This window comes from Taudactylus pleione, unplaced genomic scaffold, assembly GCF_031769625.1.
Source record: "Taudactylus pleione unplaced genomic scaffold, aTauple2 ptg000179l, whole genome shotgun sequence".
NCBI lineage: Eukaryota > Metazoa > Chordata > Amphibia > Anura > Myobatrachidae > Taudactylus > Taudactylus pleione.
The window spans coordinates 7,656,288-7,682,070 of NW_028284581.1; the positions used below are offsets into that span (position 1 = coordinate 7,656,288).

Below are 25,783 nucleotides of genomic sequence, written 5' to 3' on the forward strand. Positions count from 1 at the left end.
AACAGTGCATGTTTTGCAGTCTCCTCACATAATTACTAGTGAACTAATTACCTGCACCTGTGGATCTGTCAAAACATGTCAGTGAGTAATGAATACACCTGTGCACCTACTGGGTGACCTAGAAAAATTGAACTGTGTGGGGTCCTGAGGACCAAGTTTGAGAACCACCAATCTAGATATATTCGGACCTATACTATATGTACGTTCCAAAGCACTTAAAACACATGAAGGAAATGGGACTATACAAGGCTTGGATAATTAGCAACCAACTTTTCAGGCTTAACGTTGTACATCTTCCTGCGTCAGATTTACTCTAGGAGCTTCATGATGCTAGCAACCCAATTGTAAATGCAAATCAATTTCATTCCAAATTTATGGTACATCTTTAATTATAGACTCATGTAGATTTATAGAAGCCCCTAAGAGGGGCATACATCATGGAGACTAAATGAAAGTCTTTTAAAAATACCAAATTTCCTAAACAATTATCTCTGAGTTTATGCAAAAATATTTCACCAACAACTTGACCCCTGACACACCCTTGGCTATGTGGCTCATAAAATAGTCATAATGAGGGCACGGTGTCACAGTAAAAAATAAGTAAGCCATATCAATAGATGATCTGACTAAATACATCTGTCTTTTTGAACAAACCCACAAATAATGCAAACCAAACAGACAGACATATAAACAACGTATCAAAGTAAGGGGGTAATCATAATGCCCTTAAGGATTCATATTGTTGGTTTGATTAATGTTTTATATAAAAAAAGGCAACAAAATGGAAACCTTGCTTACTGCTGGTCCCAAAGTAATCAGAGCCTCCTTGGCTTTGAAAGTCATATGACATCCACTGGTGCCCAGTCTATCTGGGTAGGTTTTCTACCATGAAGTCAAGCTGTATCTAATACAAGCAGGTCAATAACCTTTATTCATCATGTGAATAAATATATATAACAGCTTCTTTGGTCCCTGCTTTGGTTGCTCAGATAGCAATCAGTAAGGTCTCTTGACCTTTCATGTTACAATCTGTACAAGCATTTTGGGTTCTTGTGTAACTTTTTACCAAGTTAACTAGATGTTGTTTTCATTATCCTTCAACATCCATTTGAACCAACGGTATCATGAGTATCACATTCAGATTGTAAAAAAGGGACTATACATGTATGACCTTAACAGTCTAAATTAGGTTAAGACAGGCATATTAGTAGATCACATTAAGAAAAACCTCATCCTATTGAACGCCCTATTTGCATACAGTTTGTGAGTATTCCACCATTGGGTGGTACGTGGGATCCTTACAAATGTCTATTTATGCTCCTGCCAATATCTGGCTACTATGGATAGGGAATAGAAATATTGAATTATTTGTTCCCATTTAAATAAACCATTGATATCAATAATTTATCATTTTGACAAAGCAACTGTGATTTATTTTCATTCTTATATTATGATTTCCCAAGGTACTTGTCCCGAAAGAGCAAACATTCATTGGGAAAATGGTTGAAGTACATATTTTTGAAGCAGGAAAACATTATATGAAGGGAAAACCATTGTCAGACTCGAAGGTCTACACCCCGTCCATCACCAAGCCTCTAGAGAAAGGAAAAGTTTCAGGTTTATCTGAGGTAAGTGTGTTAATCCCCAAACTGAAATCTGTATTGTAAGTTGTTTTTAAGGTTGGTTTTCCTGGTGTGCTTGTATCTGAGGGGGAGGGGAGGGGATGGGAAGACCAATCTTTAACCAATCTTTAACCAATCATGCCAGTACAGACTATTTTAGGAGATGCAAGATGATTTTGTGGTTTAGCAGTGACCTACCCATTCATGTCATTGTGTAAGTGAAGGCATGCCTGCAAGTAATAGTGTCATGATGTGACAGGAGAAATGGAGGCTGGTAGAATGATACAGACTGAGGGTTAGATGGTGGAATTAGCAGGGCCAAACTGGGAATATTCAACACCCTTGTGTATGAAATAACGTTTTAGATAACCTTATGTTTAAATATGCTTGGAATAAACATAAAGCCTTTCTGGTTTTGAAAAAATTCAGGCTCAAATAGGGTCTGAGAATTTAGGTATTTGGACTATGTGGTTTTTATTGTCTTTCACATTGTTTGTTTGTAAGTTGATCCAGCCATCCTATTTAGAATACATGGGTCACAACTGGCACCAATATGGCAGCCATCACAGAGCATATAGGGTTCTATGCACAGAATTAGCATTATGCAGTAGGCCAGTGTCTAGGGTTGGCAGAGGCTGAGAGGCGACTTTTTACATGTAAAACAGTTTCCTTCCCTGTCAAACTTCATCAATGAAGAGCGACACAACTGAGGGAAAGAGGAAAATCAATAGATGTTAGTTTACCTGAAAAGTGTAGTGCCAATATATTCTGATCTGTGAAGGGACCATTGAAGCAAGATAATGTCCTATGTAAAGAGGTGTGGATGTAAATGGAGAAAGGTAAATGCATACAGGAGTTCCACGTGGAGAGGTGCATGTGTGGTGGCGATAAAGATGAGATTCGCTCCATCATGTCCCGATCCCCAGCTTCATGGTGACACAAATTGCAGCATTGAACAAGGAGTTTCCGGCTGTATTGACACCAAATAGCATCCTCATGCTGTGGTGGTGGAGTTTAATTATGCCAATCGTGTTGTCAAGGACCCATACACATTAGTGTTACCTGTTCTCTCTGGAGATCTTGTGGACATTAGGAGAAAGTAGGTAAGTATGGGCTAAAGTGTCAGTGGTTGTGTGCCTGCAGGCTTCAGTTATGTGAACCAAGCTCTGTCTACATATGTCACTGAGAACTAAAATAGCAGCTTGTTCTCTGCTTCTAGTAAGGTATGAACTTTTTACACTGCACATGTTTTCTGGTTTCTGATTTTTATGTGTGAAGTCTGGCATTCTCCACGTGGTTTGTGCTTTGGCTGCTAGAGGTACTTGATTTCATCACTAACAGGTGCTTCCTTTAGCGCAGGGTAATTTCCTAAGCATATCATTTCCACTAACCTATCAAGATGCAACTTGTATTATATAATTATATGTTCTCATTTCATATGTTGAGCTACTTACCTGTACACTTCATCAGAAGTACTTCATAAATTGCGATGTGTGTGTATGTAATATATGCGTGTGTGTGTAAAATGTGTGTGTTTTACAATGGAGATATTTTACTCAGAGGAGGCGATAAAAATAAGCCTGATAAATTTTAATACGGAACATTCAAACAATCTTTTTAATTAAAATACCTAGAGTTAAACATGAAGGGTTATTATGATTATTATCCTTTATTTATATGGTGCCTCAAGGGATCTGCAGCACCTTACAAAGCGCATGAATAGAAACAGTATGAACCAAACAAGAGAAAAGTGACTTACTGTACAAAACATTGCAGGACACGGGCAAGGTTTATAAATATTGCTGCAGCGACAGTCATTATACCCAAATAATCAGCGGGGCAGCTGAACACAAAGGTTTGGTGCTGTTGTAGGCAGTGGGGAGGTGATGATGCTATTAGTGAGGGAAGGAATAGCACATGAAGGAAGAGGGCCCCAGCTTTCAATCTAAAGAGGAGTGGGAGACGGACAGGGGTGACACAAAGGTGAGAGACAGTGAGCAAGGAGCTTGGAGCGGTGGATTAGGATGAGAGCTGGAAAGCTTTGATAAAGAAGCGGGTCTTGAGAGCCCGTTTGAAGTTTTGTAGAGAGTCTGACAGGGAGAGGGAGAAAGTTCCAGTTGTGTGGAGCAGCACAGACAAAATCTTGGAGGCGGGAGTGGGAGGAAGGAATCAGGAGGAGAGGCAGCATTCATGAGTGGAGCAAAGTGGTCAGGTGGGAGTGTGAAGGTAGATGAAGTCAGGGATGTAAATAGGAGAGGATTGTGAGAGGGCTTTATAAGTATGTGTGATGAGCTTGAATTGGATTCTGAAGGGGAAACGGAGCCACGTTTGTAGGAGAGGGGAGACAGACGTATTGCATTTGGAGAGGAAGATGAGCTGGGCAGCAGCATTAAGGACAGATTGGAGAAGAGAGAGGTGGAGACAGGGTGGCCAGCTAAGAGGAAGTTACAGTAGTCCAGTCTAGAGATGGCCACTGAGTAGATGAGGGTCTTAGTTGTCTCCAGGTTGTGATAAGGTCTGATCATGGAAATATTTCTGAGATAGAAACTGTAGGACTGAGAAAGATACAGAATGTTAGGTTTGAAAGAGAGGGAGGAGTCAATGATAACTCCATGACAGCACTTCAATAGATTGTGAAATTGAGGGAAGTGAGATTATTTGGGAGAGTGGTAACATTATCAGCTCAGTCTATGTTAAGCTTCAGAAAGCACTGGGACATCCAAGAAGAAATAGCAGAGAGACAGCTGGAAAACAAGTAAGAAGAGAGGTGGAAAGGTCAGAGGAGGAGAGGTAGATCTGAGTGTCATCAGCATAGAGATTATATTGGAGGCCAAATGAACTGATGAGCTCACCTAAAGTATAAAGGGAGAAATTAAGAGGTTCAAGAACAGAACCTTGGTGGACACCAACTGGTATTGGAAGTGGTGTAGAGGTAGAATCATGTTGAGAAGACAGAGAAAGAACAGTCAGAGAGGTAGAAGGACAGCCAGGAGGGCAGTATCATGCAGACCGAGAGAGTATTTGCAGGAGGAGAGAGTGGTCCACAGTGTGAAAAGCCACAGAGATGTCAAGGAAAATGAGCAGAGAGTAGTGTCCCTTGGATTTGGCAGCAAGAATGTCATTGCTAAGGGCAGTTTCTTAGGAATGGAAAGACGAAAGCCAGACTGACTTCACATTAAACATTAAAGCGCTCCCCTAGGTAGTGTAAAAAGCTGTTCCCAATCTCATAAAGGATCCAGTAAATGAGAGCGCTGATGTCATAATCCTGTAACATGCGCACGCTCTGTACTGACTCCAAATTCTTGCATGCTGGGAGGTATGGTGATGTCACTGGTAAAGCCTGCAATCCCATAAGTTTTGGCGAGAGGTACACTTTAATAATCTCCGGTTACATGGAGTGTTATACTGACTGTAGCTACTAAACTACCTTTAATTTAGATTTTCTCTGTATGTTCTTGGAGACTAATTAAAATAAAAAGATATGCCAGTGCTGTGATCTTCAGTTTATACCTTGGTGAATGTGGCGGATTTCCAGGCCCTGTCTTATATTTCACTAAGGCACGGTTGTAAAAGCTGATGAAGTGTGAAATGAAAATGTGTATCACATTTCTAAGCATCATTTTATGCTCTTGCTGTACTGAAATGTTTGGGGCTACAGAGATTGTAGCCCAGGTTTTCACATATGAAAGAAAGACTGTTTGCTCAGCCATGTAATTTCACCATTGTCTCTCCAAGATTATTTTTCATATTTTACAGTAGATGGTAAACAAATGTTAACAATAACAGGAGGAAGTAGCAGACAACATTACATTTATTGCTGTAAATGTCACGGCTGCTGTGGTTTTATAGGCTTTGGCAGACAGTAAAAGGAAAGACATGCTTGAGACCTAAGATGAAATCAGCAATATGTCTAGTAAATCTGCACACAGACACACTAAACTCTTTAGACTGAGAGATTTTTACGTGAAGAGGAGTTATAGGCTGCAGAATGAGGTCACTCAGAGGCTGAGAGCTTTCATTACCTCCTCTAGTGTAGTTCATCCAGTATTGTACAAATATACTTCATATCACATGGCTTGTAATTCTAGTGGCAAAACTATAGTCCCTCCGGGAGGTGTGGCTGATACAAGGGACCCCCGATTTAGCTATGGGATTTGTTTTTTTTGTTCAAATCTGTGTAGTGTATACAGATCATGTTTACATGATCCTAGGTCATACTGATGCATTGATATCACTGGCCACACATCTGTGTGCTTCAGTCCACCAAGCCAATAAGGACATTTGGATTGTAATGTATTGGACAGGGCTCTCCACCTGGTAGCCCACGGGACAGAAGCTGCCATAAATGGCTTTTGTGTGGATCCTGTTCGATTGACAAACTCTATATTGCATACCATTTTATTTTAGAACGTTGTAACATCATGGTGTTGAATTGATAGCATGAATATCGCTGAGGCCTGTAATATTTTGATTACTATTTACAGTGCTCCTTTTATTTTCCATAATATAAAATAGCTTAATCTATTATTTTGTTTGCCTTTTTTTTTGCTGATTTATTTTTAGTTCTCATAGTGCAACAAAAAAGATTTACATTGCTGTTCTGACTGTTCTATTTCTTCTACCTCCCCTTTGTTTACTGTAGATATGAGGGTAAAATTACCAGCAACTGATTGAGAAGACATTAATAAACCATCACTATGAAATTAATTTCGTGAAATATCCTACAGTTATAGCAGGCTTGCCTACCCTCCCGATTTGTCCGGGAGCCTCCCGAATATCAGGTGCCGCTCCCGGGCAGGCAAGCCTCACGGCATCCACCAACCCTCCCAACCTCCTCCCAGAATAAACTAGATTTGTGCTGAATCGCGTCATCGTGGCACCGCCCCCTGCTTCACAATGCCGAAAATAACGGCATTGTGAAAAGGGGGCGGGTCCATGATGCGATCGCGCAGCCCTGCCCCCAATGGGTCATAACTGTCCGGACACTCCCCGCTGTTAACCAACAATCAGCTCCCTCACGGAAGGAGGGAGCTGATTGTCGGCAAGTATTAGTTATAGCCTTATAAGTCATACTTATGACACTTATATATCTGATTCGCACTCCGATATACAAGTGTTACTTTTCAATTAATCCTTGCAGTCTCACAAAGCAGTTTGTCGCATCTGTTTGCAAGTCAGATGCGATTTTGGGCGAAAAATACACTCAACGCAAGCTGGGTTGCACAGGACCAGGCGCGCAGAGAAGGGCTATTTGGCGTGACTGCAGCAATAGTGTATGAGGGCACATCTGTAGGATGGACTACTTGTTGAGCTTAAAGACCCTTTAGTCTTCAAAGAATCTGAAACTAAATTGGTGTTGTTAAATTGTCAAATATGTGGAGGCTGAAATCTGATAAGTATATTTTACTTTCATGCTTCATATTTTGGGGCTTATGGATTAAAATGTGTGGCCAAACCCCAAAAATGTGCATTCTTTATTGCTGCACATCACAGCGTTTTGGGATGCTTTTTCAGTGCTGTTTAACATGGTGTAGGATATTGTAATTACTTTAATTCCAGGTTTGGACATGGAAGGTTGCATGTGCCATCAGATTCTCGGCCCCCCAAAAAAGCGATACTGTGGAACTTAGGCTGCAATTTCTAACGCCATTTAAAGATGGTGTTCGCTAACGGGGCCAAGCCAGAAGGCTAAGCAGTTTTTGAAATAGGTTATTATTACAGTCTCATAGGCAGAGTGCTTTGAAGATCCTTCGATCTGCTGTGTCCCCTTCTTAATTGCCCCAATACTGTCAATTATGGCAATCCTCTGAAAATAGACTTTTCAGAGGATCGAACGCATTTCTTCTTTTCATAAATAGGCCTCTTAGACAATTTATTATTGTTCTTTTAATGGATTTTCCATGTCTTTATACATTTTCTTCAAATGCCCTGCCTTCCTCAATATGTTTGTTGGTGGTCCTTTCCCTTAAACTTTAATTTTCAACTCCAAGCTGCCAAAGCTGGATGGCAGTTCCTGGCTATGTTAATAATGGAGCATACCGTAGTTAAATGGAACAAATAGTGGAGGTGGTGGAGACCTACTCCTAAATATTATGTAGGGTAAGACAGGTTAGAGACAATCTATAGAAAATGGAAACCCCCTTTTTAACAGCTATTTTTATATTACTAGAATTTGGAGATCTTAATACTGGTGGAAAAAGAAAATTCAACTGTCAGTAAATAGATTTTTAAAAAGTACTCAGGCTTTAGACAGTGAGCAGAGTACGCTTAATGGTTTTCCAATATCTTCCACTGCCAGGCCAAGAATTCCCAAGCTACTATTAAATACATCCAAAGGCTTGGCTAATTTCAAGGCAGAATGTGAAGAGGAAAGCTAGAGTCATATACTCTGACGTGTCTTGGCACATTCTTCTATAGTTTTTCATTGAGGAAGAAATAAAACACTCAACAAGGACTTTACACTTACAAGTACATTTGTGTACTACATCAAGCCTAGGGGCTATATTTACTAAGTGATGGGCTTTCAAAGTTGCCTTTTTTTTGGTGGTTTTGCCCATGAGTTTTAAACTTGCAATAATATTGAATGCAAAACAGTTTCATTTAATATTATTGGCGTTTTTAAATTTAGTTTTGAAAACTGCCAATAATCTGCAGCTTTGAAAACCTGCTGCTTAGTCATTATAGCCCTGGGTCTATTCATAATATTGCCAGCTAATTATTTTATTTCAATTGCCGACCATTGAGTAGCAATTAACTAGTCCTACGAGCTGACTGTGGCTTAAATACTTGCTCTAACACCAAAAGCACTGGTCATTTTTATTGTCTAAATTACTTAAATAATATTTATGCTAAGAATAATGTTATGGCTGAAAGAGAACTAAAGATTGATAAATAGAAATGTTTCTTTGCAGTACATGATTAAAAAAAGTAATAATTATTATTATTTTGCTGCAATAATTGACACTCTGTGTTGCTGCATACCGCAGCAATTTACCAATGTTACACCTGCTGGACAGGCGCTGTGAAAAAACAGTAAAGATCAGCAGAATTTCCATTCTGTCTGCTTTCATCTTTGTAGTGCGCATGCATGGTCCATAGGTCGCTCATGCACATATTGATGGCAGCTGACTTCGGATGATTGATTGTATTCTATGTATACATAACACCATCCTGTGATGGAGTTAAGAATTTAGCTTTTCACAGTTTGTCAAATTGAACACATCTCACAGTCCCTATTACAGTCTATGAGGCTGAGGGCCTGATTCAGACACGCTCGCTAGGCTGCGTTCGCACGCAGCCTGCCGATGTTTGCAATCTGCGCATGCGTATGCATCGCTGTGCTCAAACTAGTCCATGCGATCGGGAAGCATTCGCTCGCTGTGCATAGCCAGCTCGCTAGAATGAGTGACAGGACAAGCCGTTTATTGGTGGTGACAGGGGATGGTCGATGGAAACGGGGTGTGGTGGTACGAACGCAGGCGTATCTCAGCATCTGAACGCCGATTCAGAGGCGTGCATAATTAAGACACCGCATCACAGTACACGTCACATGATTGAAATACACACTGAAGCACTCACAGTGCTTGGGGTAGGGTATGGTCAGCCACAAGTGCTGCATACGCTTCCGATGGTACTCGATGTTACCAATTGTTGCATACTCTTCCTGGATATGACGAGGGATAGTGGGTGTCTTAAGACAGGCTTGTGGGCATCTACATACACACTGCGATCGCACGCCAAGACATAGTTTGCCTTGCCGTGTGATTGCGGGATTTGCATACTTTGGCTGTGTGCGCACACACCTAGCGAGCGTGTCTGAATCGAGCCCTGAGGACGGACAGCAGCAAAAATCTGTGAATTCTCAGATTGTTTTTCCTCTTCTTACATGGGTGCCTATTCATCAATACTAAATAAAATTTTTAAGGACATTTTCCTTAATTAACGTTATTTTAGTATTCATAAAGAGACTTAACACAGGAGATATCACTGATATCTCCTGGTTAAGTCCCCCAGTGTTAATTTCCACACTTCATGGAAATTATGCTATTCATCAAATTTAGAAAATTATGTACTGTGAGTTGGCGAATAGCAGGTAACACTTACCTGTGTCAGCGTGGACAGGTCCCCCGGCGTCTCCCTCCGGCGCTCTGGTCCGTCCTCTGGCTTCAGTGGCTGGTCTGACATGTGTTCTCCCAGCAGAACACAATGAAGTTTATATATATTGTTTTTTCTGAACTATACTGTGGTCTGCTGGGAGAACACGTGTCAGACCAGCCACCAGAGCCGGAGGCGCTGCAGCAGGCAGGTAAGTGCGGGGATGGGGGGGTGAGGTAGTGCTGCGCATGCACTGGTTTTACAGATGTAACAGCGCATGCGCAGCATGGATTCCAGCTGCGGTAAGTTAGAGTAGAGAAGGAAAAGTATCTACTTCCCGAAAAGCTGTCATCGCAAAAATGACAGCTTTTCGGAATAGATAGTTATAGGGAGGAGGAATGATGACTTCCTCCGGTAATTAGGTAGAACTCTATGCGAGTTCTAAACCTAATTACCTCCATCGAAGTTTTAGGTATGATGAATAGGCCCCATAGAGTGAGAATCCCTTTTTCCAGCAAAACACAAGAAAACTGTGTTGTTGTTGTTGTTGTTTTGTGCTGTTGGAGTTGTTATTATTATCCTTTATATGGTACCACCAAGTGTCCGTAGCTCCGTACAGGGAATCATTTACATTAAAACACAGACACTTAAATATAAAAAGTACAACTTATCATTGCTCAATAAAGAGACCACTTTATGTTTCTGTGAGTAAAGGCAGCAAGGTACAAAATACACTCATCTCATACCTGTTAAATTGAAATATTAACACATGCATTGCATTTATAGTCATAAAGTGACACAATGGGATTGTTAAGTAAAAAAAAATACCTATGTGTAAAACACTTAGGTCAAACATATGTCCCAAAAGAAGAATGCCCATAATAACATGACATTAATGTCTCCCCCCCCCCCCCCCAATAACAAAATAATTAAGTTTCCAGTATGCTAAGGCAGGCCACTATAATCTATTTTAAGAGTCTTTAATATGTTTAATATGTACATTTGTTAGTGTTGTAATAACATGGATTGCATCATTTCCCATGTCATCTGATAGTTTTACTACGTGTCAGTGCTTGTAAATTGCACCTATACATTCATATATTGCTGATATGATGCTGTTTACTGGTACTGCACCATGCGTTTCAACTTTATGTGGAGCCACTAACGGTAATAGGATGCATGATTAAGCAGCTTAGTGAGTGGACTGCTTTGTGTCCCATGACTAAGACTCTACATGCAGTCTTTAGTCTGCTTCTATATTTTTTTTATATGTGGATATTTTATTGGTCCTTGATGGTAGTCTCTTTGTGTGGTACTGTCACATGATTCATACAGAATGACATAGCCCTAAAGTGTATTATTCCAGCACACAGTGAAGTAATATCAAGGAAACGTTTTTACAGTTTATCCCTAATCCCATATTGACAAGACTTTTCACCATATGATCACGTTCTCTTTTTCATGCATGCTTCTGCTTTGCTGACATATTAATAATAACTCTGTATGTATAGCCAACATATAATTCAACTAGCATTAAACAAAATATATCTTGCCACCTATTTATTTTCACCACCCCTTTTTCCCCTCTCTTCACCACATCGGAGTTCATACCTAAAGTCATTAAATACCGATATGATGACATCATTTTTTTTTAACAGCATTTAATTTTAGTATATAAACGGACCACATGGAAACCTAAAATTGTGAGGAAGAACATAAATTGCACCATCTTGTGCATTGGTTTTTAATATATATTGTTTGCTTTTGTTTTAGTGTTTATAAGTCCATACATTTTCACCCTTTAATTTAAAATTATTTTCAATTCAGCTGCTCAGGGACATGAAAAATAGCTTCCAGTGCTTATTAAAGATGTTATTGGTAGAATAGGTTTTTAATCTCCTTGTTCGTTCTACTCAGTGGCAAAGGTTTATGATGATCTGTAACTCTGTCAGCACAGTATCCATGCAAATAGCTGTATTTTCCTTGGTAAATGTAATGTTTGAAATCCCTGGCTTGCTATTACGCTGTACTCTACTGTACTTTCACACTATCAACCTTTGTCTGATTCCTTTCATGCCTGGTATCTTTATATCTGTCTCCCTTGGTTATCTTTCCCTTCGTGCATTGCAGTGATCCATACTTTAATTTTGTCCACTTGGTTTTTGTTCACACTGAGCTTTGATCTACCTGTACTGTTTGGAATAGGCCGTGTAGCCGGGAAAAAAAAAAGAAAAGATTGATCACTTGTATAATAAGAGACCTTTTCAAGTGTGGTAAAGTGCTCCCCTCTTCGAGACAAAAGAGGTCAGCAGAAAATTCTGTTTTATGTACTGTATGAAGTCATCTGAAAAGCTCTGACCCTTAAAATAGCCAAAGCTGAGATGTTTTCCTTTGCATGGCGACTTCATTTCCAGGACTATTGAAGTGAGAGGCTACATTAACCCGGGTGTACATGGATTTGAAAGCCAGATTCTTTCTGCTTTCATCTTGTTAATGAAACATTTGAAATCTTGGGGGAGTGAGTAATATAAATGAAATGAAGAGTAATTGCTTTTAATATAATCTGTGCCATGTTAGATATTTTTATACATCATTTTTTTACTGGCAACATTTCTACTGCTTTATCTATGGAGTCAACAAATAAACATTATGTAGCCATTACGGGACAAGCAAATAAATGTAAAATTCTCCTACTGTAGCGCTCCCTGTTTTTTACCATACAGGTTTTTTTTAACCACCCAAAAATCTTTAACTCTTTATGAATATTTTCCATAATTTAGACACTGAGAGAGAGTCCTGCACCACGAGGCTTATACAATTAGGCCTACAGTACCTTAAACCCCCATTAGTGTGATGTATAACTATATAATACATGGTTCTGAATGTGTATTTTCAGATCGATCCAGTTATGCAAAGATTTTAGCCGATGCTCGCACTGACTCCAGATCTATTCTGCTTTGACTAAGCTTAAAAGGGGACAGGGGCCGTGGCCACATCACTGAGGGGGCATTCCCATGTCACGAATGGGCTGTGGACAAGCCCCTGAGTGCATGCAATGTTAGGCTGCCCATTAATTCCTCCAATAAGACTTTCAATGCAACCAGTGGTGTCTACTGCCCTTGTGCACTACTGCTATATAGAGCAATTTTGAATGGGACATACCTGCCATCTTCCGGCCGATGGGGACATATGGGTAGGAATGTGTTTAACACATATTCCCTTTACTTTACATTTACTCCCAAATAACCATCACACTTTTCCTTTAGTGCAAGCACATTTTCCCTTTCAGATTTTTTCCCATAAACTCTGTAAATCCATACTTTACAATGTGAGCTGAAGTTTGATAGAGTTATAAAATCTGCACTAATATTCTTTTGAAGTGCCAAATAATTCAAATGGGTATAGGAACATCCATGTTATTCTGTAAGTTTGGGTGCATTACTGTAGAAGTCTGAATTATGGGGAAAAAAACATTTTGTGTAAAGACCTTTAGCGTCAATTTATAACTTAATGCTGTTTTGCCCCGTTAAGCTTTATATGCTCTCTCTGATATTCTCAGCAATAACCAATGTTTTTCACTGCAATTTATCAAAATCCTCTATCCGGGGCTAAGAGTGAATAGCAAAGCTTTATCACTTTACTGCTGGATTGGAGCCTGGCTTACAGGTACAGATCCCTCACCAAGTCATTGCAGAAACTAACCCATAGTCTATAAGGCTAACGCCATCTTCAGATGGTGTTAGATACCGGGGCTGAGCGGGCTCGATAAATTTGGCCAGAAAGCAGCCTGTATAGGTTTCTATGGTGGCTGCTTTTGCAATTGAAAATGGGAGACTGCAGCAGAAATATCCAAAATCTGCTGTGGTCCCCCATACATACATCTGGGGATACTTATTATTTGTGTGTAGGCCCCTTAGACAGACTATGACTCTACATAAGTGTTTGTGTAATTAGGAATCCTTGCATGATAGTCGGTATGGGTGCCGAGAGGGGGGTGGGGAGCAGGTACTACCTACCCAGGCCCGGCCTGCCCCCACTGCTCTGCCCAGTACCGTTGGCCATGCCTGTATAGCAGCGCAGCTTCAGCGGCACATCAGGTAGTGAAAGAGCAGAGGCAGCAGTCTCCTCTCACTGCCTATCTGCCGCTGTGCTAGTGGGCAGAGGAGAGAAGTGTTACAGGCCCGGTCAATTACACTAATTGCCCCCTCCCCTCCCCTCCCCTGGAGCCAGATCCTGTGCTGAGCGATGGGCGCTGTGCATAGTACTTAAGTTTTTTTTTGTTTTTTTGGGGGGGGGTGGGGCTTCGCCATGCCTTCTGGATTTGATCACACTCCCTCCCAATTCCTGGGCCCGTCAGAGCTCAGCCTTGCCAGTCAGAGTCATGCTGAGACTTGTAGTACAGCTGGAGAGATGATGCAGCAGGTCTCCCAGTTATCTGTCAGCTCATCACTCTCCCTGTCCCCCTCCCTAGCAGATCAAGCAGCACCCAAATCCACATTCTTCCCACCCACCCACCACAGATGTGTCCTCATATCCCTATCCTCAATATGCCATGTGACAAACTTTTCTTTATATTTGCATCTTATTCGCACCGCAGATGCAGCAAAACACCACTTTATCTGTACTATAGACCCCGGGCTGTGACTTTTCCTGCACAGTAACTACTTTTAGCTATGTACAAAGTTGCAGAGGAAGCAATGGAACTTGGCGTATATAAAAGCCATCGCCGCTGGTCATAGCACTTCATATACATATTCAGTCTCATTTGCACACATATTTCCAAGTGTCGCATATAATTAATCAATGCAGTCTTGTTAAGTGGTTTTGTTGCATCACATTGCGACTAAGACTCACACTAGATCAAAAAAGACGCTCTGTGCAAGCCAAGTTGCACCATGCCTGTTGCCCCGAGAAGGGCTGTTTGACACGACTGTGGCTATAGTGTATGAGTACACCTCTATATATCGCTGCACTGGTGAGCCAATGCCAACAAGTGCCTAGCCTGCACATTAGACAGTATTGCCTCCTGATTGGCTAGCTTGCGGTCACTGGTTCTAGGAGAGACTGATTCTGTGAAGCTGGTCTCCGATGTAATGGTACTGCGCAGGCATAGGCGTCTTTATAATGGGTGCAAACTGCACTGTGCACATGGGCCTCTGGGTCCAGAGGGGTCCACACCACATACCCTGCACCCATGGTTAAAATTTTACTCACCCCCGCAGATTTCTAAGTGCTGCTCTGCACCAGCCCGGTCTACAGCGCTCAGTGCACTGACAGAGAGGAGGGGCCCAAACAGAGGCTGCACACGGGCCCCCTCCTCTCTTAAAATGCCCCTGTGCGCAGGCATTGCTGGTGATGAGATCGGTGGACGGGGAGCCCTGCGGATGAAGCTTTGTTTCATCTGGCTGACCGCTGCATAAAGCTCCCGCCTCTGCGCAGCGCCATATAAAGCTGCGTAGCCAATTTATCTATCAGATGGCTTTGACTGTTGTTTAGTAAAGTTATTGAGATGGGAGTCAGAAGAAGCCGCCTATGCTATACATATACACCTAGGATCTTATTCTGAGTCACATGCAGTGCCGATGCCACACACGTTTTAAGTCTGCGTATGCGTCCCAGTTGCAGAGTGCTTGCATCCTGTTAGTGCTCAGAGACGCAGAACAGAATCGCACACAGGGTCTGTGGAATTCAGTGGGTGCTCCTGGGAGGTAATAGGGGGATGGCTTAGCCGGCATGGGTGTGTCGCTGTAAGCAGCTGCATCTAAATACGTAGAGCCGCTCACACAGTATGCCACGGTCAGACGAAATTCTACCTGCCATAGGTCTGGTGCAAGTGTGGATGGTGCGTCAAAAGTCTCACCGAGACAGAACAGCTATGCTGCAAGTGGGTGTCTTGTTAATGATATTGGCCGCGGCATTAGCATAAGACGCAGCCACATCTGCATGCGACTCCGATTCAGCCCCTAGTCTGAGAGTCTTGGATTGAAGGTCATGCAAATGAATGGACATCACTGACTGCTTACACTGAGGATATTTCTGTGTGATCTCCCACCTACCACATTCGTAACATCAGCCACTCTAAATCTAGCTGCAAACTCACCAAAATGACACCTGTGCCCCCTCGGTCTGAAGAAGGAGTGTGTGAGCTTGATAAGCAGGACGTTGGCATGGTTCCATTTCTATCCTTCCATGTTATTGGGACTTTGTATTTTCTAAGGTTTTTATAAGTGGTTTTTCTGCAGACACAAGGGACTGATAGCATATTAGCTGAGTTTGGCACTATTAGTTCTCGACCTTCCTTTACACAGCCTTCGCCACCTTATAGTTGTAGGATCAGCGTATTAGAAAAATGTCTACTTAATTTAATTATCCTGTCTATTTCTGTTGGAGATATTTTATGGTTTATAATCAGGCCGAACTCTTCCAGCCTTCAGTGTGACAGAATCTGGTGGCGCAAGTACAGTAAGAACGGAGCCTGCGGCTGTTAAGCAGTTAATCAGCACCAATACAATGCGCTTGGGATGTGCTTTACAAGCCCTTTGATGGTAACTAACAGAAGTACATAATAAAATGGGATTAGTCCGATCTGATTGTTGGATAATTAGTTTTGTTTTAACTGCATTGCTAATTTCCCCATGACTTGCATAGACTAATTATTTCATATAGAATCTTAATCTCCAGAGCCCAAAGGGCTTTTAACAGTGTCAGTGACATTTTCTAAAGGGAATTTATATTGTATTTGCCTTTTATCCTCGCCAGCACTGATCATTGCTCACTTTTATTATTTCAAGTCAGTATAGTGCAATTTCCTTACCACATCACTGGCACTCGGTTACTGCCAGAAAGTGTTTCTCCCTTATGATTCCTGTAATATTTCATGTTTACACAGGTATCAGGTGACAGCGTAACCCAGTATGTAGGGGTAGAACCACCTGCAATTCCAAGTACCTTTACTTTTCACTTTGCAACACACCATTCTTGCCTACTTTTGAAAAGGCCTTTCAGGGAGATTGTGAAAGCAACACCTATTGGTGCGGCAGTAAAGTGGGCGTGTACTGCTACATCTGAGAGGCGTGTCATAATACTGATTTGCATCCAAAAGTAAATGAGACCCAAAGCAGTTAGTAAGATCTATTTGTTGATGAAAACACATTGATACTTCTCAGAAAATGCATGTAGCCATAGGGATCATTGATATCATGATACTAATGATCCCATTTGAATGTATATATCTCTGTGTTTTTTTAATATAACAGCTTCATAATGGGGGTAAGGTGCAATCATGGAGTCAGGGAGATTGCTGCTATTTCAGGGAGTCTTTCTGACATTGAGGGAGAGTTGGCAAGTATGCAATACATTAGTGTGATAGATGTGCTAGGCTCTTTATTTACTTTAATTGCTATATTTTTAGTAAATCTGCTCATAAATTATATTTTCAGATTGCATATTGTACAGTGTTCTGTATATATACAGCGGGTAAAATATGTATTAAACACATCAACATTTTTCTCAGTAAATATATTTGTAATGGGGCTATTGTAATGAAATTTTCACCAAATGTCAGCAACAACCCATGTAATCCACACATGCAAAGAAATCAAACCATAGATGGCCATAAATTAAGTTATGTGTAATAATGTGAAATGACACAGGGAAAAAGTATTGAACACATGACGAAAGGTTGGTGCAAAAAGGCATGGAAAGCCAAGACACCAGCTGAAATCTATCAGTAATTAGAAAGCAATCCTGCCCCTTGTCAGTGCAAGTTAATATATGCTGGTTCAGTCCCAATTGATGGCCTATAAAAAGGTGTCTCATTACCAAGGTGTCACACAAGAAACATCTCATGATGGGTAAAAGCAAAGAGCTCTCTCAAGATCTTGCAACCTTACTGTTGCAAAACATACTGACTGCATTGGTTACAGAAGGATTTCTAAACTTCTGAATGTTCCAGTGAGCACTGTAGGGGCCATAATCCCGAAGTGGAAACATTATTTTGCCATAAACCGGCCATAACCAGGTGCTCCTCGCAAGATTTCTGACCCGTACACTAAGCTGCGCTATCTCGCAGCCAAAAGGGGATGGGTATGCAAATTCCACAATCGCACTGTCTGGTGTAAGGACGCCCTCTTATGTTTTAGAGAGAAACGGCAGAGTGAGCGCACGCTGGTATAAAGACACCCACTTTTCTTAACACGTCATCTCCAGGAAGTGTATGATTAATCAGAACCATCGAGAGCCATTAAGGTCGACCCTACCCAACTGCGATCACTGCAGGCTGAAATACAACTAAGTGACGTGTACAATGACGCTTCCATGCCAATTATGCACACCCATGGAACGCTGTTTAGACACCCAGAAATTCCTGTGTTCGCAGCACCACTCCCCAGTTCACAAGCACCTTTCCCTGTTACCACCTACAAACGGCACTATCTATCACTCAAAGTAGCGTCCAGTCTGTATACTACGAGCGCACAATTCCCGAGCGGAGTGAGTGACTCGCTCATGCACATATTGACGCATGCGCAGGCAGGCGACTATAGGCCATAGCGTGCGTCCGTGGCTTAGTGTCCAGGTCTGAATCAGGCTCATTGTCTGGTCAGATGAGACCAAAATTTTACTCTTTGGATGCTATATTACACACCATGTATGGAGGAAAAATTGCACTGCACATCACCCCAAAAACACCCTACCAGCAGTGAAGTTTGGAGACATCATGGTGTTGGGCTGTTTTTTAGCATACGGTACTGGCATACTTCATATGGTGGAAGGAAGGAGGAATGGAAATTAAAAGACATTCTTGATAAAAATCTGCAGCCATCTACCAGGATGCTGAAGATTAAACGAGGGTGGACATTTCAGCAAGACAATGATCCCAAACACACAGCCAAGGACACTCTCAATTGGTTTCAGAGAGAGAAAATAAAGCTGCTAGAATGGCCCAGCCAATCACCTGACTTGAATTCAATTGAAAATCTATGGAAAGAACTAAAGATCAGAGGCCCTGATTCAGAGTCGGACGCTCTGACAGAGCGCTCGCTCTAAATCAGGGCGTCTTTTTTTCTTTTTTTATGGAGCGGCCTCCTGGCCGCTCGCATTGCTGTGGGTTACCACCCACAGCTAATGCGAGCGGCCAGGATGATGGTCGCGATGGTCAAGACCATGGCGACCATCGGGCTTGCGATGAGACCCTTGTGGTAGGGTCTCGTGGCCGCAAGCCCCAGAGAGCTTTCGGCTGAAACAGATCCGAAAGCTCTCCCACTGACATCACTTGTGATGTTAGTGGGGCCGCCCACAGACGGTAGGTGTTCTCATGGGAACGCCTCAGTCTGGGCTGCCACCCCCCCCGGCCCACCCACCAAAGGGGGCGTGCTGTCACTCAACATGGCCAGTACGCCCCCTTTGGTGCGAGACCCGGAGCGACGGATTGCCCGTCGCTATCCGGGTCTCGAGCATGCGCACGACGGAGCCGGCTCCTTCGTGCGCATGCGCTCTGGGCCACCATCAGCGCTTGCGACCGGGTCTGAATCAGGTCCAGAGTTCATAGAAGAGGCACGTGGAACCTTAGAGATTTGAAGACTGTGTGGAAGAATGGGCCAAAATCACACCTGAGCAATGCAAGCGACTAGTTTCGCCATACAGGAGGCGTCTTGAAGCTATTATTACCAAGAGAGGCTTTTGTACGAAGTATTAAATAAATTTCAGTAAGCATGTTCAATACTTTTTCCCTGAAAATTTCACATTATTACACACAACTTAATTTATGGACATCTATGGTGTGGTTTCTTTGCATGTGTGGATTGTATGGGTTGTTGCTACAGTTGGTGAAAATGTCTTTACAGTAGCCCCATTACAATTACTGAGAAAAATATTGATGTGTTCAATACTTATTTTACCCCCTGTATGTGTGTACATATATATATACTGTCACAAACACATGCATACATACAGTCACATGCATTGATATATACAATCACTAATACACATACACACACATATACAGTACATACAGACAGACACATGCTTATACACCATGCTTGCCTACCTTGTAATTTCTCTTCCCGGGAGAAGCCCAGGTAAGAGAAGCAGATGGGTGGAGACGGGGGCGGGGCCTGATGATTCGTGTCATTAAGCTGCAAAATCACCATGATTGGCTAGAATTTACATAGGGGGCGGTACCAAATGACGTGATTCATGTAGAATCACGTCATTAAGCCCCGCCCCCCTGCACGGAGACCTGCAATCGGCGCAGACATTCTCCTCATTCTGCCCACTTCACTAGGAAGTGGGCAGAATGCGGGAGAAATGCCTACTCTTCCAGGGGTGCGGGAGGTTACCCGAAAAATCGGGAAACCTCCCGCGAAAACCGGGAGGGTAGGTATGTATGTTATACACATATATACACATTCTGTCACACACTTATACATATATACATACTATCACACACACAGTCATATACACATACATATTTAGATTAGGCCTATATTCCAAGATAAGCCTTGTATGTAGTATGGATCTTTGTATTGCATGATGTCCACTGAAGTGGAAATGTGATTTAATATCAAGAGGGGTATTCAATATGAAACGTAAACTTCGCTGTCGAAGTTTACGTTTCATATCGGAGCTTTTACCTGCGTTAAAGTATCGGGCGCGCGCCCCCTTATCCCCGTATTCAATATGAAATTAACGAAAACGGGAGCCTGCGAAGTTGGATTTGCGTAAAGTTACGAATTTTTCCTTTAAAAAATTGTAGGACCCCCCTAAAGTTGTAAAAACATGGGGTATCACTATGGGTACCTCCGTTTTAGCCTTTAAATGAAAGTCGGGGATTTAAATAGCCGCAGCAGGTGTTTTTTCCCGACATTGAAGAAGTGTTGCAGAAGAGCACTTAGGTTATTTTTTTCGTTTTTTTAAGTGGTCCCATCAAATTTGGGGTACATGAAAATGGGTACTAGCATATTTTTAAGTCCCTAAAGTAAGTTTTTAAAAATTCTGCAATTGTGCACCTGCCGCTATAATTCTATTCCAGAAAACACCTGCCGCATACTTGCAGACTAGCCCTGAACCTATTTCCCTATTGTTAAACAATTTTTTCCCTTTTTTTTTTTTTTTTTCACCCCAATTTTTAAATTAATTTTTTGGGGTGTTCCTATTATTTTTTTTTTACTTTTTTTGACACAGTTCTTTTTTAAATGTCATTCCCAGGGGTGCAAGCTATTTTTTTTAAGCCTGCACCCCTAAACCCCAATTCTGCACTTTTTTTCGACACCTATTCAATGGTGAAAAGTTATCCCCGTTTTTTATCAAAGACTTTTCGAACCTGCGAAAAGTCTTTGAAATTGAATACGGTGTAAAACTAAAACCTGCGATAATGACGTTATAAGTGCAATATTAACGCAAAAACTGTGTTTTCGCTCCCATATTGAATACCCCTGCAAGTGTGATAAAAATAAATTGAGTATTTGATCAAAATGTCTACCATATTATGTCCTAAACATTACTTTCCTTGAATTTTTTTTTTTAGCCTAATCTGCTAACTTTGAGTAAAAATATTTTACAGAAACCCTGAAGTGCTCAGTGCTGGTAAACTTTAATCAGCCATTTTATTTTGACCTTATTGTTTTTGTATGAATTAAAAGCTGCCACTAGGTGGCATACCTTCTAAGATTGGCAGAGGTCCAAAGAAGAGGACAGCAGGCACTAGTTATGTAAAAAGAGAGTTTATAGGAGATAAGGGGGTAGATGTATGAAGCCCAGAAACTGTATCAGTGCTAGTTATGTGCGCTGATACCGCTTCTCCCCGATGTATGATCAGGGGTCTGGGCTGTAAATGACAATGCGCCCCTGTCATTATCGGCGCTGCTATCTACAAGATAGCAGCGCCGAGCGGCAGGGCCATGTACGAACGGTCATACCGCATGACTGTTCGGCCGGCTATAGCTGTTGTTATCGACAGCTACAGCCTGGCGCTAGCCTATCCCAACAGCAGGGACAAAGCTGTCCCTGCTGGGGCTGCTGCCGGCTCCAGGGCTGCACACGGGGATCTCGCGATACTTGCGAGATCCTGCGCATGCTCAGTGGAGCCAGCCGGGACGGAGACACAGTGCATCAGCACTAGGCTGATGCGCTGCTGTCTCTAGCGGGTAGCGCCGGAGGGGGGAGTTATCGCTTCCCCTCTCCGGCTGATGAGATGTTCTTACATCTCATCAGTAGTGCTTCCTGCTGCGCCTCGGTAAAGAGGCGAAGCAGGAAGCATTATAGCGGCACTTAACTTGCCGCTTTCATGCATCTACCCCAATGACTTAAAAACAGTTGACCAGCACATGCGCACAAAAAGAATCGGAAGGTGTGGAGGGTTCTGAAGAGGTTCCTCTGTGATTGCGCATTCTATAATAAAGAGCTGCCACCCCATGTGAAGATGACATTAGATATCGGAGACAAATTCACAAAAAGTCTGCCTTTCCGATACTGGCCTATGGGGACAGTGGTTTTCAGCGGTACATGGGTTTAATATGGGATATATCTGCGATATCTCTTGTGTTAAATTCCCGTGTTAACTAAATGTGAGTTATTCATGTGAAAATAAAAACGTTTAATAAAGTATGTAATTTATGAACCCCACAGTTTACAGTTGATTGAACATTATGAAGTGTTCTTTTTTTTTTTTTTAAATGAAACCATATGGTATATGCTGTATTACCACTAGATAATATATCCACATCATAATTTGTATGTTTATGAAGAAACATGGATCTTCCATAGAGAGTAGAAAAAAAGTATTTGTAGTCATAATAAGTAAGTTGACACTGCTGCTCCAGATGTCAGAGTGGAGATAAAGGGAGAGATGGTATGGTCTGCTTGAATTAATTAGTGGCTGTCTAAACACTATGTGCACCCAACCAAGTACTTCAACTGCTAATCCGCTGCATTTTTTCTACACACTAGCTTTTCATACTAAGACACAAAAATCCTGCCTTCCAGCTAGTCAAAGACAGATGGGAACAGTTAGCCGCATATTACCTTAGCACAACTGGTCATGCAGGTTTTTTCAAGAATCGTTTGTTTGTCTTATGTCACAGGGAGCTTCCAGTTAGCAAGTGCCTATCTGAAAACATTAATCACATCAAGAATAAACTACTAAATTCTGTCCATTAGCTATGTTTTTGTGCATACTTATTATGGCTGTATTACAGCACTTCCTCAAACTTCTTTAAAAGTAATTTAAGTGCATCTGAAATGTGTTTAGTTACCAAATATCTGAAAAACTAAACTGGAAAACACAGATTACATGCTTAACTTTAGTACATGCTGCTCTGAGGATACGTGTCTGTAAAAATAACTTCTAATGGGTATATTTTTGAAGATGAAGCAATAACAATATTTTCCATTGTGGTGATAGAAAACTTTACTAATAAAAATTCTCAGCTTCCCAGCATTACTGCATAGCAATAAGAGGAATCTTAGCGCTTCACCAGCCAGTCCTATGTGCTTCTGCACATGGGTGAGCCGGCTTTGCCCAATCTCACACTCACACACTGGAAATGGAAGGCCAGACTTTGGTAACAGTTTCACTTTCATAAGAAAAAAAGAAATAAAGCAAAAAGTCAGCAGTAACATGTAAATAGGTAGAAGGAAGTGCTCATCTCCCTTTCACAAATATGCCCCTAGTTAATTTCTCAGACGTGAACATTGTTTTGTGATGAACCGAAGCGGATTAAGGGGTCTATGTATTAATAATCGCGGCACTGCCTCAATTAATAATGTTCCATCTCGCCGGGTGATATTTTAATTTTTAATAAAAATTTCCCGGCTTTGTACAACCAGGAACTCGCAGGGTCAGCGGTTCTGGTAACCGCTGTCCCCACGAGTTATATCCCAGGCATTTCGGAGAAGTCTTTCACAGAAGTGAAAGACTTCTCCGGGGGAAGTTGACACTACGCAGGCTTCCGGGGCTGGCCAGGGGCAAATCAAAAGATCTCTCCTGCCCCTGGAGCTTCCATAGACAAACAGTAGTGTACACCATCTCACTTTTTGGAGTTTAGTACATAGGGGTCAGATCGTAGACCCCATTGATAATAACGGGGACTGTGATCTGAATTTCTAATTAGCATTTTGCCTGAGATTTATGTGAAATCTCCTGCATTGTGCTATTAGAACATAGGATCGATACATAAATTTATGCAGAAACTGCAGTTTCTGCACAATTTTATGTAAAAAATGGCTTGATACATAGGCCCGTAAGTACACGTACAGTTGGCCAGTGTTTTGGGACAGTAGATACTGAAAAGGTTGTTGGTTAATGTCAGGTTTTTTGGTTTAGTGTCCGGGTTTTTAGGTTAGTGTCTATATGAGCAAAATCAATAGCATGGAGAAAAATCTACTCATGATTTTAACTAAAAGTGTTGTTACCTGAGATTTTAGTGTTGCCTTTAATCAACCAACAACAGCAGTATTTTTATAGCAGGCAGGACTAAGCATTATTCTTAGCCATACTGTAACGGCGTAAGGGGGACAGTTCTGATTTGAAGAGTTTGTCCCACCAGGTGGCATTTATGTCCTGACTCCTGGAAGTTGTGAGCAATGACATCACAGTGGCAAGCGCAGCTGCTTTTGGCGCATATGACGATTCAACAGTGTTTTTAGTAAAGGTAGGGTGACCCCAAAGGCAGCCAATGTTTTGTGGCATGGTACTTACATTCAGAAACGAGCAGCTAGCATTCTTGGCCATTCAGTCAGTGCAGCACACATGTTCCTCATCATGAAACCCCTGGTTATCATATGTTCATGGGATTGCCCCTACAGGTGTGAGATTCTAAAGAAGCACTAGGTTAGCTCTCGGTAGTCTAAAAGAATAAAAACAGAAATCCCCATTTTTTTTTTTAGCTCGCTGTTTTAACTGGAGCTGATTTTCGGCTCTGTCATTTGCAGTGTCCCTGATGTTTATTCTAACCTTACTTAAATAGTTTATGTATTACTACATATACAAAGGAAAGGAAGCATTTTAGCAAAACATGCCCTCACTTTTAATATCATGGAACAAACTTCTGTTTCTCCTTTTTGATTTTGATACATTCCATGTACTGTATATAGGCAAACACATTTGTTTCAGATAGTTATTTAGTTAAAATTATACCAGAAAAAGAAGACCTCTCTGTTGTGAAAAAGAAAACACTATATAAAATACATTAACATATATGTAATTTTCTAGGGATAGCTCTTCCATTTATTGAATACTAATGCGGGTCCTTGTGAGACCCAAGTATAATAATTACAGCATTGGTATGAAATACAGATCATAGACAGATTAAGTGTAATCACTTGCCCACTGCATGATTGATTTCATTAATGTATTCCTCTTTCCACTCCCTACTTGTGAATGACACAATATTTGTATATAGGGTGTTTATTGGGGTGTACACTGTTCCTCTGTTATGCACTTTGAGATGTTTTTAGCTGTGTATTTTGATAATTTGTATCAAGAAAAGTCTAGTGTGTCTATGAACACAGGATAAGTGCATTCTTATTGCAACAAATATTATTTTGCCTTTTTTGTCCATTTAAAATTTTGGAAGCAATGATTTCTAGTCTGGCATGTATAATATAGGTGGGTGTTTTGTGTGATGAGGCATTGAGAATGTTTCGAGTTAAAGTCGTGTAATTTTATACATATATTTATATATTTGAAATATTAAATACATTACAGTGCGCTTCACCACTAATTCCCAATTCTGATGGTTCACATTTTTTCTAGAGTCAAAGTCTGTGTTCCAAAGAACACTAAAAACACTTTCAGTGCAGTTTTAATCAAGGTCAGGATCTTCTCATACCAATCCAACGCTGAATACTTCCATGTGTTCCTTTCAGAAGACTTTGGTTTGCGACTATGAGCTCACGTGCAATTTAAAAAAGAAGAGTCAAATGGGGTGTGATCCATAGTGTGTTAAAAGAATCCAAGTTTTATTGAAAAGCCACATAAAAAAAGTGTGTACTAAAGGATAAACTTTCCAAGCATGTAAAACAATCTGATCACAACCACAAGCAGAATGTATACAGAACCATTTCAGCGG

At 41.3% G+C, this 25,783-nt stretch overlaps 1 protein-coding gene across 1 annotated transcript in view; it reads left to right on the forward strand.

The window, feature by feature from the left end:
* Positions 1-25,783, forward strand: part of CDKAL1 (CDKAL1 threonylcarbamoyladenosine tRNA methylthiotransferase) — a 1,097,522-nt gene that overhangs the window by 1,024,734 nt on the left and 47,005 nt on the right. The window contains exon 15 of the mRNA XM_088475853.1: positions 1,464-1,628. Coding sequence (XP_088331979.1) covers positions 1,464-1,628 — 165 coding nt within the window. The remainder of the gene's footprint in view (positions 1-1,463; positions 1,629-25,783) is intronic.